The sequence below is a fragment of the Cuculus canorus genome, chromosome 3 (genome assembly GCF_017976375.1).
Source record: "Cuculus canorus isolate bCucCan1 chromosome 3, bCucCan1.pri, whole genome shotgun sequence".
NCBI classification, from domain to species: Eukaryota; Metazoa; Chordata; class Aves; order Cuculiformes; family Cuculidae; genus Cuculus; species Cuculus canorus.
The window spans coordinates 63,472,367-63,486,022 of record NC_071403.1 but is presented as its reverse complement, the minus strand read 5'-3'; the positions used below and the strand labels follow the sequence as shown (position 1 = coordinate 63,486,022).

Below are 13,656 nucleotides of genomic sequence, written 5' to 3'. Positions count from 1 at the left end.
AATAAATTTTTGATTTCTGTTCCACTGCCCCTCTCTCCTCTTCAGAGGCAAGAGAGTTATGAGCAAGATTATCTGAGACAGACTCATGCCAAATATGGATCACTAGGCTGTGATGCTGAGAGAAGTGAACTACCACTCTGTTCCAAGAGGCTCCATATGTTACTTCTGAGCACCGTCTGGTCTGGGAAAGTGGAGCCTCAAGGGCAGTCAGGAAAGCTGACTGCAGTCTTCTGCTTTTGTATCACTGAGGTGACAGATTGCGCGTTTTAGCTGGAATTTTGTTGTAAAAACAAACAATGGCTCATCACAACGTGCATGGAATGCACTGCTAACAGTGAATCAAATTTTTTGAGTTCAAATATTCTAGGAAAATACATCTATATCCAGTGTAAGTTTTTGTGTGAAGAACCAACATGAGTTAAGAAATGATAAAGAGGGAATAAAAGGCAAGAAGGAGGTAGAATAGGGCATATAAACACTTAAGAACAGAGAAACAGCAGACAGTATTCTAATTAACATGCAAAACATTGCACAATGACTAAAATATGCTATATTACGCACTTTCACAAATCTTAATCTCATACTTATTTCAACTTTTCTGCCTGAACAGAAAAGAATGCAAGTAAATGGAGGCATCAGGAACTCTCAAAACCACAAGGTATATCCTTGAGAAAAACACTCAGGGAATACAAACATTTTCATAAAAACTCAATAAAAAGAGCACTGTAATTAAATCTTATGATTTTCTCTTCCAAATCACCCAGAAACTTTCTGGGCTGGCACTGCTTCCCTCTAAGAAAGAGATCTAAGCCCTTCCTATACAAGGAATCAGCTCTTTGCATGATCTGAGACAGTTTGAGATGGCAAACTACAGTTTCAGAATTATTTTTTTAATGCTTTGAACTAATTGCGATTTCAGCAGCTGTTCAAACCCCAAACCCCAGATTATCTACAGCGATGTTTTAAAAATTCAGCATTCTTTGGAAACATAATTTCTGCTGAGGGAATAATAGCAGAACATGTTATCCACACTTATGATTAAATATGATCGCTGTTAGTATTGCTTCCATTTAGGTACAAGCAAAGGGTGAAAACAGAAAAGAATCACAGTCTACAGAAAACTTATTAAGAAAAAGATACATTTCCTCACCAAAGTGGCTTACTGTGGGAAACACTAATGACAAATGCCTCTCCTGTCTGGCCTGAGAGGGTACGCCCACTCTTATCCACAATGGTTCCAGAGACCTAAATATCAATTGAACAAAGAGAAAGAAGAACTGAATTAACAATAAAAACAAGGGTTTAAATTGCTAAACTGCTAAAAGTCAAAGCAGAGGAGTCTGTGCTCCACTTAAAGAGATGAGGCACAACCCAAACAGAAAAATTACACCCTTTCCTCCCTATAAGCATTCAAATATTTTAGCTAGGGCAAAGGCAAACCTTTGACCACTCTTATTTCTCTCACCCTTCCCCTCTAGAGGGGTAAAAAAGGGAAGAAAAAAAACAGAAAAAAAAAAAGAGAGAAAATTACCATTCACCAGCAATGTAGCATTACTATCACAGTATCAATTCTGAAAATGGCCTCTGAAATAAACTTCATAGTGGAGATAGAAGTCTTAGCCTGTATAATCATAGGTCTAAGTAATATACAGAGAGAGCTGTTAGTTGGAGTCAAGATATTTATTATTTTTGTAACTACAAAGCTGAGAATTCAGGAGATGTTTGAATGAGCCAGGAAAGCCTTCCCAAGCCTACAAATCTTTTTTTCTAGAAGATGTAATGAGTTTAGAAGACTCTGTGCAAAGATAAATCTATTATACACTCCAAAATATGCTTTAATATTGATGCTACTTTCCTTCAAACTACTCAGTTAACAGAGGGGACCACTGGAATCCTAGAGAGAACTGTTGTAAGGGCTGTACTTCTCAACACAACTGAACCGGAAAGCGAGCAGAGAATGAGGCAATCAAGCTCACTGACTGCACTGTTCAGGACAATGAAGTCAAAATGTCAACTCTACATATCAGAGAACTCTCAATGCTAACTGACTTGAATGATAAAAAAGGGGAAATCCATTGCTGGTAAAGTACAAAGTTGTGAACACAGGAAAAATTCAACATAACGACACCTCCAAACCAGTCTTTACTGCTTGAGAAACTAATCTGAGAAACAAAAGAAAGTTTTAGGAGCACAACTTCAAACCCCACTAGCACTAAGGTAAAACATCAGAAACTAGAAAAAAAAGAAACTGACAAGGCAGGGAACATCACTAGGCTATTAAACCAATCCCTGAAGTCTGCACTTTGACTGCTATATGCTATTCTAATTCCTCTCTGACTTGAGGAAGTGGAAAAAAAAATTAATGAATGGTATGGAGCAGCTAAATAGACAAGGACTCTTCAGGATGAAAAAAAGATGACTAAAGAAGGCTCTCACAGAGGACTATAAAAGCCATGACTACGCAGCAAAGGGAATGTGGAACAGCTGCTCACTGCGACTCTGAAGAGACAAATGGAAAAACACAAAAGAAGTTATGGGCTGGAATGTCCAAAAGTAAGCAAACTTTCAAACCAGTACATTCATAAGCTGCAAAAGTTACTGGCAGATTGTTTTGTGAATGCCTGAGTCCCACGCAGGTTTGACATAGGTTCAAAGAAGGATTAAACACATTCAACAGAAGTGTATGAACAGACAGAAACTGCAGATCAGAAAGCCTGTGCTGCAAACTGCAGAGAACTGGAGGAATACATCAGAACTTTCAAAACATGCTTATTCTATATTCATTCCTATGCATTCAGGACTACTTGCTGTCAGAAAAAGACATGGCAGAGAATTCACATGGAGTTAGATAGACTTTTTTCTGATAGACTAGTTTCTCCAACTTGCAATGGCCACTCATATTCTACTTAAAAATACAGCAGAATTTGCTTAATTTCATCCTTGAAGCACCGGTTCTTATTACCCTTAAGATAGCAAGCCTGAGAAAAACCCACAAGCCCACAATGAGACCTTTTCCTGTGAAAATATAAAGAATGAATACACACAGGAATGAAGTCCTTCCTTAGTTTTCAGGCTGATAATCTGGACAGAGCTACCCAAGACTGACACCATAAAGCATTTTGCATAAGGGTTTTTCCTTTCACAGTCATGTGAGAAACATATATTTCCAAGATACTTATTTCCTTCATTTCAAAATGCTTCAGTCAACTGCCATCTCAGGTAGTTCATAAATCAAGTTTAAGTATATGTAATATATTAAGTGATATATATACTTACAAAAATGGGCCGGGGAGTATACTCTTCCTCAAACAATGTCTGGAGTGCAAAAAGAGCTGCCTATAGAAGAAAGGCGCAAAAAATTAATATGTATCAAGAGTTCTTCAGTTTGCTTGGCATTTTTTGTGTTTGCTTTTTTTTTTTTTTTTTAAATATTTTTAAGGCTGATTTTGCAACTTGGTACCTCATATTGCCTGTGAGAACTGACTACACTCAAGAGGTTTTAGTTTTACCCTTACCCCTAACTCCTTCCAGATGCTCCAAAAAGCATTTTGGTAACAAGTAGAAAATAAGTACCATGGGGTAACCAAATAAGACCAAGACTATTCTGAAAGCTAAATCACACTGGCATGTATTTCTTCTTCACGCCTGCATCACAATCCCTACCCCATACACGGTTGTATGTAGTATTCTTAGTACATGTTCACTGCTCTTGAATCTCTTTAGCCCTGCAGTTTACAAAGGATTCTAATCTCCACAAATTTTAACAGTAAGGGCTGCAGTAACCCCTTGGAAGGTGCTGAAAAATTCTAGACTCCTTAAGATAACAAAGTTGTATGTGAACATGAGCTCAGAACAACATTTAGGCTATAGAATCCTTGGCAAACCTCCATGATGAGTGGTCAGATCTGCAAAGGACAAGTCAAGCCTCTGCAGACATTAATCAGCCTGTGGCAAAAGCCTAAAGAAATGCTGTGTGCATATCCAGCCAGATCCTGCCATGTAAAACTGCAAGACAGTTTTAAGTGTCCTAACACTACCACTACCTGCACTGAGCAATCACTAGATAACAAAGTATCAAAAGTGTCAAAATCACCTGAATCACGGCATATTTCAAGGTTTTATTCTTCTTATTTTACCCTTCTAATTATCTATTCCTGATTTTTCTTTTTTAAAGCTGACAACAAAGCATCACAGCTCCCCAAACCCCCACATTTTAACAGAGCCATCTCACAAGCCTTCCCTTGCCTGCGATCAATTAGATACACTGGACACTACCTCTCCAGTGTGCATCATAAGCATTCTTCGGACAGATATGCTTATGCTTAAAAATACAAACATCAGATGCATTTGGAAATGTCTTGCAATAAAACAGAGCTTCTGGGAATAAAAGGACAGCTGGCAGAGAAGCCAGAAAATTACTGATAGCACATGCTAAAAGGCAAACGAAAAACTCCGGAAAAGGCTTTTTTATTGTTAAAAATCATCTCCTTACATTCCGCCTGTTAGCTGTCAACTGAAGAGTCTTTTCATGTATTTAGTAAGCAGTAGCTGATAGGTCTTACAAATACCATGTTTAATTTCCTTATGTAGTACACTAAATACTTATAATACTGAGTATTTGTTTTCCAGGTGTCTCACCTTGGCATTGGCTGTATCAAATATGGTTTCCACTAACAAGATATCAACTCCTCCATCCAGAAGCCCTTTGGCTTGTTCCCTATAGGCTTCAACAAGTTCGTCAAAAGCTGTAAAACAGGAATAATGTTCATTTCATCTGGAGGTGACTCTTTCAACCTAAGTCAAATAACTTCATGGTTATAAATACTTACTTATATTCCTGTAATCTGGTCTCTCCACAGATGGTGACACAGAGAGTGTCCTGTTTGTTGGACCCATGGCTCCAGCAACATATCTCCGAATTCCTAAACCAAGACATGGAAAAAAAAAATTAAAAAAACCCCACAAAACCTCTGGCTTTACAATGACAGCCACGTCAATGTAAAAAACCTCCAAGGATACCAAGACACGTATATTATCCAGGGATGGAGAACTATAAAACAGGAAAGTCCTGTCTCAAATCAAGAGTTTGATAAGCACAAGATTACCCAGCACAGATGACATCAACCAAGATGTTCAATGTATACACGAGACAGAAGAAAATCTACAAAGAAAGGAAATTGGCCCAATCAATTTTTCTTCGAAGTATAATTTGACTGATTCAGGAAGCTTCATTCAATAACTTTAAACGCACAGCATACAACTGCCCTTGCATTTTTCACTAGATAGAAGTACTTGAATGTTCTTTTGTGCATACATTTAAAAAAACCAAACAGGTTTTTTTAAAGTATATTTCAAATCTCACATTTTTACTGCATACTATGAATCAAATTCAGTAAAGCATTATCTGGACAGCAGCAGCGCTGTTAGCTTGAAGAAGTTTCATACCAGAATATAAAGGAAATTACTTGTCTTTTAAAGACAGCGTTATCTACACCACTGCAAACGAGCTGTAACCCTCTCATAAAGCCCTGAAGGTAAAACACTGCACATTTACAGATGATGGCCACATACTAAGCACATTCCAGTAGTTTCTCAGTAATGTCAAATCAGTAGGTTCACACTACGAATAACTGGTAATCCATTTACCTATAATCAGATATCCTAATTCTGTAGTACAAAGACTTGTGCTATACAAACCTAACTAACTTGTAACAGTCTCTGCTGAATTTGTTTTCTCTACAACACACCTGGAAGATGTGTATCACCTGCAGCCTACAACAGGCATGCACAGGAGAGCCATCCTGCAGAACACATTAAGGACCAGTTCCTGCAAACATGCTGGAATTCCTGTGATATGAATAGCGATGCAATATCGACCCAGTGCCTAAAATGAAGAATGCGCATGTCTGCAAGTTGTCTCTGTGATGTAAACCATCAAGCAGCAGGTGACTAGGAGGAAGAAAGTGGTGGTGAAAGATATTCTTGGGGATGTCATCACCACACAGTTTTTTAAGTTCTGTCCTTGGGATCCAAAATTCCACCCTTTGGAGAAACCAGATTACTGTGTGGCTTTATACGTGTTTCCTAATACTGTGGTTTTAAGACACCTAAATTTATCTGAGCCAGTGGGACTCTGGTTACAAAACTGAACCTTAAAAGTTTTGGGAAAACAAGTGGCACCCCTTTGAGTGCTCCAAAATTATTATTGCTTGTGGGTTATGCATTAAGATTGGAGTTGTTTATTTACCATTGCTAGTAATCTAAGGGATAGAAAACCGAGGATAAGAACTCTAGTTTCAACCCTATTTGTTAAAATGTTATTTTTTGATTGTTAGATTTATACTTGTACTGGTTCACTTGGTTATTGTGTATTAATCCCGATCCTTGTATAATCACACATGCCATCCTGGTTATCTTTTCTTCCCTATCTTTCTTCCTCAATCTGGTAAATCCTGACCCCAAACTCCTCTTGTCTTTCAACTGTACAGGTCAAAAGAGGCCTGGGCACAAGTTGACAGCTCGTGGATCTAGGAAAATCCCCGTCATTCGACTGGGCAAGCTAGTAGCTTGTGGATACAGGATATGACTACCCCTTCCTCTCTCTTCCTCGGCCTTATTCTCCTCATTTTCCCCTCTTCTTATAAGGGTCACCACTATAGACAGCATGGACCAGAGTTTTGCCTTTGAGTTCTGTGACAAATGTTTAAGTCATGGGGTGGAATGTAAAGCTGGACTTTGCTTCTTTCTTTGCCTTAAATATTTCGTTTGAAGGCTGGCCATCTGTGAGTTTGTTTTGCGGCACCAGCAACGAATAGTAGAGGTGGTGCAGTAGCAGACCTCCCCAAGGACAGAGCTTGGGATATCATCTCTGACAGAGCGAGGGCCTCATCTCTGACGCAGGGTTCAGTGGAGGGGAAGTGCAGGAGCAAGCGCTGCTCTCCCTCACCTGGCTGAGCTCAAGGTCAGGAGCTGGCTGCTACAGGGGGAGCTGATGCAGAGGCGGGCGCTGCCTTCCCTCACCTTTCTCCACCTGCCAGACTGCCCAGGCTGGACCCTCTCAAAAGACACGCAGCAAGACCATCCCAATACATGCTGGTGGGGGTCAGACGAGCTTTATAAAAGAACTCACAAGGTACCACATGGCGTCTGGCTCTCACTCCTGTGCTCTCACTCCCACTCCCACAGACCAGCCTGGACCACGTGGCCTGGAAGAAGCTGCTGCTGTGACCACATGTTCCTGAGGAACCAATGCTGCCCATTGATGTGATGATTTCTTTCCCTTTCCCTTTCCCTTCTCTCTCTTTCCCTTTGCCTCTCTCCCTTTACCTTACAGTGTGCATGTTGGATTGGATCCAAGAGACCTCGGTTGCATTTAGGGACCAGATTATGATCTGAACGGGTTGGGATTTGTCCCTGTAACTTTAGGAACCTGCACCCCTATATCCCAGCTGTGCACCCAAGAATTTTGGTCTGTTTATGTTTGGTGGAGCCAGAATAAATATTGCTTTTGATTTTTGCCTGAGGGTGACCTTGGTGGCCTCTGGATTGCTGCACAGATAAACGAAACTCCTTCCCCCGTCAGGCCTGGATGTGAGCGTGTGGCTTGTAGGTCTGGGGTGTGACAGTAACATTTCCAAGATTGCAGCATGGCAGTCAAAAGCACATATGAATAATAAATTAAAATAAATATGGCTCACCTGTCTGAGCAGTTACATCATCTGCTGCTTTTCTGGCCACCTGTGCAGAGACTCTGTTTAATCGATATGCCTAGAACAATCATAGAAAATTACCAAGTAGCCTTTAGTTCAGTACAGCATAACTCATTCTCAAAGAAACAAAACTCTTCAATCCAGTACCTTGCTGTACCTCTGAAGCCCCCTAAGCCATACAAATATACATAAGCAATATTACAAAACTTCACAAGGAACAGCTCTATAAATCTCAATAATAGAGTTACATGGCAGGTCTCATCCCACGTACGCCCCAGCCTACAGCTGCTAGTCATAAAATCTCATTCTGTGAAGTACTAATTAAATCCTACTGAAGTCAACAGAAGCTTAGGAACAGGACTTAAAGGACAAAATTAACCTACTTTTAAATTCACTTTTTATTCAAGTAGCATATTTCCAAGTACTTCTTTCACATATTTGTCAAATTCTCAAAACAAAACATGACATAGCACAGAAGAGATATAGCAAATGCAAGCTTGAAAGGACTTCTACATACATTAACATGAAGAACACACAAATAACACCCACAAATAAAGCAGTTCCATTGTGGCATTTGATAACTTAGAAGGACTGAAGCAAAACATCCTTGTTCACAGAACTGAGACATTCTGGAAATGCTCTTAATAAAATCTAGGACAAATTATTATTGCCTGCGTCTTCATCAACATGAGGGACACTATGACTGTCAGATACAGCAAGTACAATCATCTATAGCAGTGGAAATGAGCTACAATGACATCACACAACTCTAGAGACAGCATACAGTCAATAAACACAACATCAACTAGGCTAATCTTGGGTGCTAAGACAAAAAACTTGATTAACATTTTAACGTGTAAATAATTCAGCATTCTTACCAGATGCTCAAGGCCATAGTCAGCTTGTGCAACTCGTGTACTGCTGAAAGTGTTAGTTTCAATGATGTCAGCACCTGATAGCAAGTATTCCTGCAAGATGTGAAAGAAAAAAAACTCCAAGACCTCCAAAAATGGTATCTGGAATGAAAACAACCCAACTATTCTGTCTCATCCAGTCGGCAAGAAATCACAAATCATCTCCTAATTCAAAGCAGATCAAACTCTGAAGGCCTTACTCAAAGGCACAGTGCCAAAGCAAAAGATGTGTTCCATGTAACCAATCTTCAGTTTGGTGTCAGTCACACTTTCTACTAATAGGTGACATTTATAGTCACCTCTGCCGCTCAGTCCAGCACCTGGAGCACTTTCTAGATTTTTGCACAGGGACATGATGGGACATAGTCCAATTGTCATAAGCAAGCAAGGGCTGCTTTGAGCAGATTCAGAAAAGGCACTGGTTAAATTTTCTAATCCTCTGTTGTTTTTTAAACAAGAGCATCCTAGGACGGAATGTAAGCCTAGGAGAATAATGGTTTGTGCAGATTACATTTGAAGTTTAGATAGTGGCCCAGATGCACAAAACAATTAAGACTTCTGCTCCACTTTGGTTGTCTAATTCCCACTGAAGCAAACTGAAATCAAGGCAAACTGAAATACTTTTGTAGATTCTAGTCTGTGTTTCAACAACCTCTATCACTTGCCCTCCTCCCTCCCTAACTCCTCTTTTTGATGAGGTTAACCCTTAGGTGACCTCTGCATATTCATTTCAAGTGCTACTAAGTAAAAAATACTTGCATGAGCATTAAATATAAACCACTCGGATTTTTCTATAAGTAACAGATAAGTTCAGGCAAACAAAGTCTTGATCCAAACAACAGTAAAAAAATAATTAAATTTGCTTTAAAGCACATTTTGCTGCAACTTGATATGCTTTCTCTCATCTCCTCCTGAATACATATAGAAATACCTACATCAGACCCAAAAGCTAGAGAAAAAAGGAGAATACAGAAGCACATATATTCACTAGGAAGCTCGTGTACTCATTAACCATGGAGAGGCCTACTTCAGGCTGCCACATTTTACTGCTCTTTAACACATAATTACAGAAACATGCCTCTAGAATTCAGAGAAGGAAAGCAAAGAAAAATTAAACAAATCAGAATCTACAATTAATAAAAATACATCAAAGACTTCAGTAAAAAAGGGACTCAAAATCAGCACTGCCTGGGTGACATTAGGAATCAAGACACGAATACTGTTCTTACACAACCAGAACAGTCAAATCTGCTCACTCTTTTTCGCATGGTTACCTAGCGCTCTTTTCCCTATTCCCAAGATGCAGGAGAGCCAGTAGCCTGTGGCATGGAAAAGGGAGGTGCAGAGACCAAATTCTCCTTCTTTCTCTTGTCCAGAGACAGAAATCAGAATCACCTACCTTGTGTATGTCACATACTATATCAGGTTGAGTTATACTGAGAAGGTCATTGTTTCCTTTCAAAGGCCTGGAATGATTTTTAAATTCATGCCCTCGGAAATCCTTTTCTGTCAGAGCATGTTGCTGGATCATCGTACCCATGCCTCCATCCAAAACCATTATCCGCTGCTGCAGAACCGATTCAATTTCATCTTCCATGCTTTTCTGGGTATCTGCTGCAAGAAAATAAATTGAATATTTAAGCAGCTTTGAAATTCTCTGTCTATGCACCTGCGTAATCTGAGCTCTTCCCATTTAAGAAACAGAATAAAATAACTAATCCTTCACCTAGAGCTCCAACGACATGATGTCATTGTCAATACACTCATCTGCATACAGTCAATTGCAGAAACAAGAGTACCAGAAGTTCATGAAGGGATACACCAAACTCTATATAAACTAGTCTTCACTGAAGTGTGATGATTTCCACAACAGCAACATTTGAACAACAACACAGAGCTGCCTTTGGTAACAGACAGTGCAATATAAGTGGTATGCAAGTGCAAACCAGAAAGCAGTAAACTTCATTTAGAAAAATATTCTACTTTAATCACCTGTACTGTAATGATAGAGTAAGATAAATAAACTGAGAAAGCAAATACAATTCTTCAACTTGAGTCCCAAATACACCTCTTTCTAGGATAAGAACAGTAAACAACAATTCTGTACTTCCATTAGTGTACAAACGCCAAGATACAAATAAAAGTCAGGTATTATTTTCCTTTGCACAAACACCACAAGACCTTCTCCTGCCCTGAAACACTGCTAGAAGAAAAGAAATCAGGCAAATCACACGCTAATTATAAGATATCTGACAGGGTAAGTCTAACAATGAAATGGAAAAGTGTAGAAATTTCAGAACTATCATTAGGAATGAAGATGCAGTGTTGTAATGCTTTAAGATTCCAAAGCCCATCCCAAACACTAAACAAAAAGCCAAAACTATAATTTGAGACTTTAAAAGAAAAACAAACACAAAATCCCAACAGAAGTACTTCTACTTTTCCGCTTTAGAACGTACACCAAATCATTACAGAAAAAAGACACACACATGCATATAGCAAAATAATCTAACAGCCTCCAACAAAAACCCAGTTTACAAGAATGGGACACCACTTATCTTTCACAATCATGTAGACAAATGACGTGTTACTTGTTATCTCTCTCATTCATTCACTTGGGCTCACTTACTTTAGTAAATACCTGGTTTGCATTTTAGTTATACGGTACCATCAAAGTACTTGTAAAAAATAATGATTTCTGAAGCATAAAAACATCTTACATCTCATTACAACTTACTCACAGTAGTACTTAAAAATCACTGGCAACTGCTAACCGATTTGACTTCTTTCCTTCTGCATTCTTGCAATGAAACTTCTGTTTTGTCATCAGTATTGTTAAAAAAAGAATATGCTGGACAGATGATGAGGCCAAGAGTAAAGTATTACAAGGTTACATTTATACCAACACACTGGAAAAACAGCTCTAAATCAGATGTAGTCTCAGCAAGAAGAGAAGTCAAATAAAACCCATAACAAGTATGAAGTGTTTGACGGGAGATTATAACAAAAAAGAGCCACCCTCGCTTCAAGTTGAAAGGTTTAAGACCACACAGGCAGGCTCAGCAGGTTCTTATACAACAGCTTAAACCTACTCAAGTTAAACCATCAAATTATTCATGAAAGTAAAATCAATCCTTGAGCTAAAGGCTTTCAGAGGCAAGACTCAAAAAATTGTATCTGAAGTACAACTGCAATGCAGACTCCCATGGAGCATAATTTATGTGCTTTGCAAGAACTACAACCCCAGCAGACATACTCATTAGAGCTTGCTTTTGCTTTAACATAGCCTCTAAGTCAAGTCCTTGAGGCCAAGAGCACCGCAGCCCAGACAGCTGAGCCAGGCCATCAGAGCCCTCCCAGAACCAGTCCTCCTTTCTATAGGCTTCGGTCCCTTTTACTTACATGCTTCCCAACTATGTTCTCATGCACACCAGGAAGCAAACAAAGGTTTACAGTCATCTGTTTGGTTTTAAATCCTGCACCTCATGTAGTCTCTACAGCTTGCCTTGCTGAACAGATGCCACTTCACTGTACAGTTTTCTGCTCACAAGAGCACAGATTTCTTCCTAATCTCTGCTCCCATCTCCACAGAGAGCTTTATTCTAAAGAAGCTTTCAAAAATCTGTGGTTCTTCAACACCATCTCAAAAATCCGCAGGAAAGATGGTTGGAATCATGAAAGTGGCTGTCATTGCCAGAGGTACAGACCCTACTTTTTACAACTGGATGGCATAGCTCCAAGCCCACCAAAACCCAATTTACCTGTCCTTGCTATAGATAACACTTGACGCTTTTTCCATTAGAAGCATGCACTACCTGAAGCTGTGCTCTGACACAATGATAACACAGTTTTCCAGTTGGAAACAAAGCCTGCAGCCAGGTTCAAAAAGACTCCAAAAATCAGAGAGGATTGATTCATCAAGGCATGCTAGAAACTGCCTAACTCTGCCCTTGGGAGAAAAGCAGGGATGAGGCTGCAAGTCTGCTCTGCTAAACAATTTAATCTAATTCAGTATTTAATTGACATAATTCCCCTCTCCCATACAGGAGGCAAGAGTTTGTTACAGAATAAATGAAAAAATGTTTGGAGAAATTCCTAAGCAGGGAAAAATCAGGTCATCCTTTACCCCCCCCTCCTTCTTTTTTTGTTTATAAACTCCACTCCTACATTTGCTCAGCCAGAAGGTGATGAAAAATGCATTTTTGAACAATCACTGGTTAGCTTTGGGAAGCAGATCCGCTCTTCCATTTCAAGGTGTCCAGGAATAAAACTGCCTTTATAGCTATAACAGAAATAGTAGCAAACCAGCAGTAGTAACAGGGCCCAGAACAAATTACCTGGATTTTACACTCTACCGAAACTTAAAATACAAAGTGCATTACCAGGCGTTCTAGGGCTGTAACTAGTTAAGCAGACCATACAAAGATAGCACTGACCAAACAGCACTGGCTTAAAAGCCAAAGGGATACAGAACGCAGAATAAAATATCCTAATAGCCTACTCGACTTCCACAAGGTAAATACTTTGGCTTGAGATCACCTGAACAAGGGAATTACAATACTAGTCTGGAAAGGAGCAATGAAATTAGCTACAACTTTTACTCCTGGTAGATGTTCCCAAGTAAGTGTGCATAGCATGCAAGGTGTCCCTTTGGTACAGCTGTTCACCCCTTCACTCAATCTACCACTAATTATAAACTTTGTTCAATCGTATCCTTCTGCTTCCACAATGTGGCAACTAAACAACTCAGAGGAGAAGATAAGATGATGTTCCTTCATGTCCTTATCCCATCCCCACCCACATACAGGCTACACATGCAGAACTGAAGGGATAAACAGATTTTCCACAAGAAAAAGGACTTCAAAGCTTGCAATTTGCTTAAAAACACATTTTTCTGATGCCTGCAACGATTCTCAAAAGGCTTTGCTATTATTTATGCACTTCTATTAAAAAGTAATTCTTAGTGTAAAATAGTCCGGTATACAAGTACTTGGAAAAGAACAAAGAATTACAAGTTGCTTCCGAAGCTTTTA

The 13,656-nt window shown here is 39.3% G+C and overlaps 1 protein-coding gene across 1 annotated transcript in view; it reads right to left on the bottom strand.

Annotated features, from left to right (window-relative positions):
* Positions 1-13,656, bottom strand: part of MTR (5-methyltetrahydrofolate-homocysteine methyltransferase) — a 53,593-nt gene that overhangs the window by 37,529 nt on the left and 2,408 nt on the right. Inside the window, exons 2-8 of the mRNA XM_054062869.1 lie at positions 10,023-10,234; positions 8,588-8,677; positions 7,698-7,767; positions 4,830-4,922; positions 4,639-4,745; positions 3,277-3,336; positions 1,151-1,245 (exon numbers count right to left, since the gene is read on the bottom strand). Coding sequence (XP_053918844.1) covers positions 1,151-1,245; positions 3,277-3,336; positions 4,639-4,745; positions 4,830-4,922; positions 7,698-7,767; positions 8,588-8,677; positions 10,023-10,220 — 713 coding nt within the window. The 5' untranslated portion in view covers positions 10,221-10,234. The remainder of the gene's footprint in view (positions 1-1,150; positions 1,246-3,276; positions 3,337-4,638; positions 4,746-4,829; positions 4,923-7,697; positions 7,768-8,587; positions 8,678-10,022; positions 10,235-13,656) is intronic.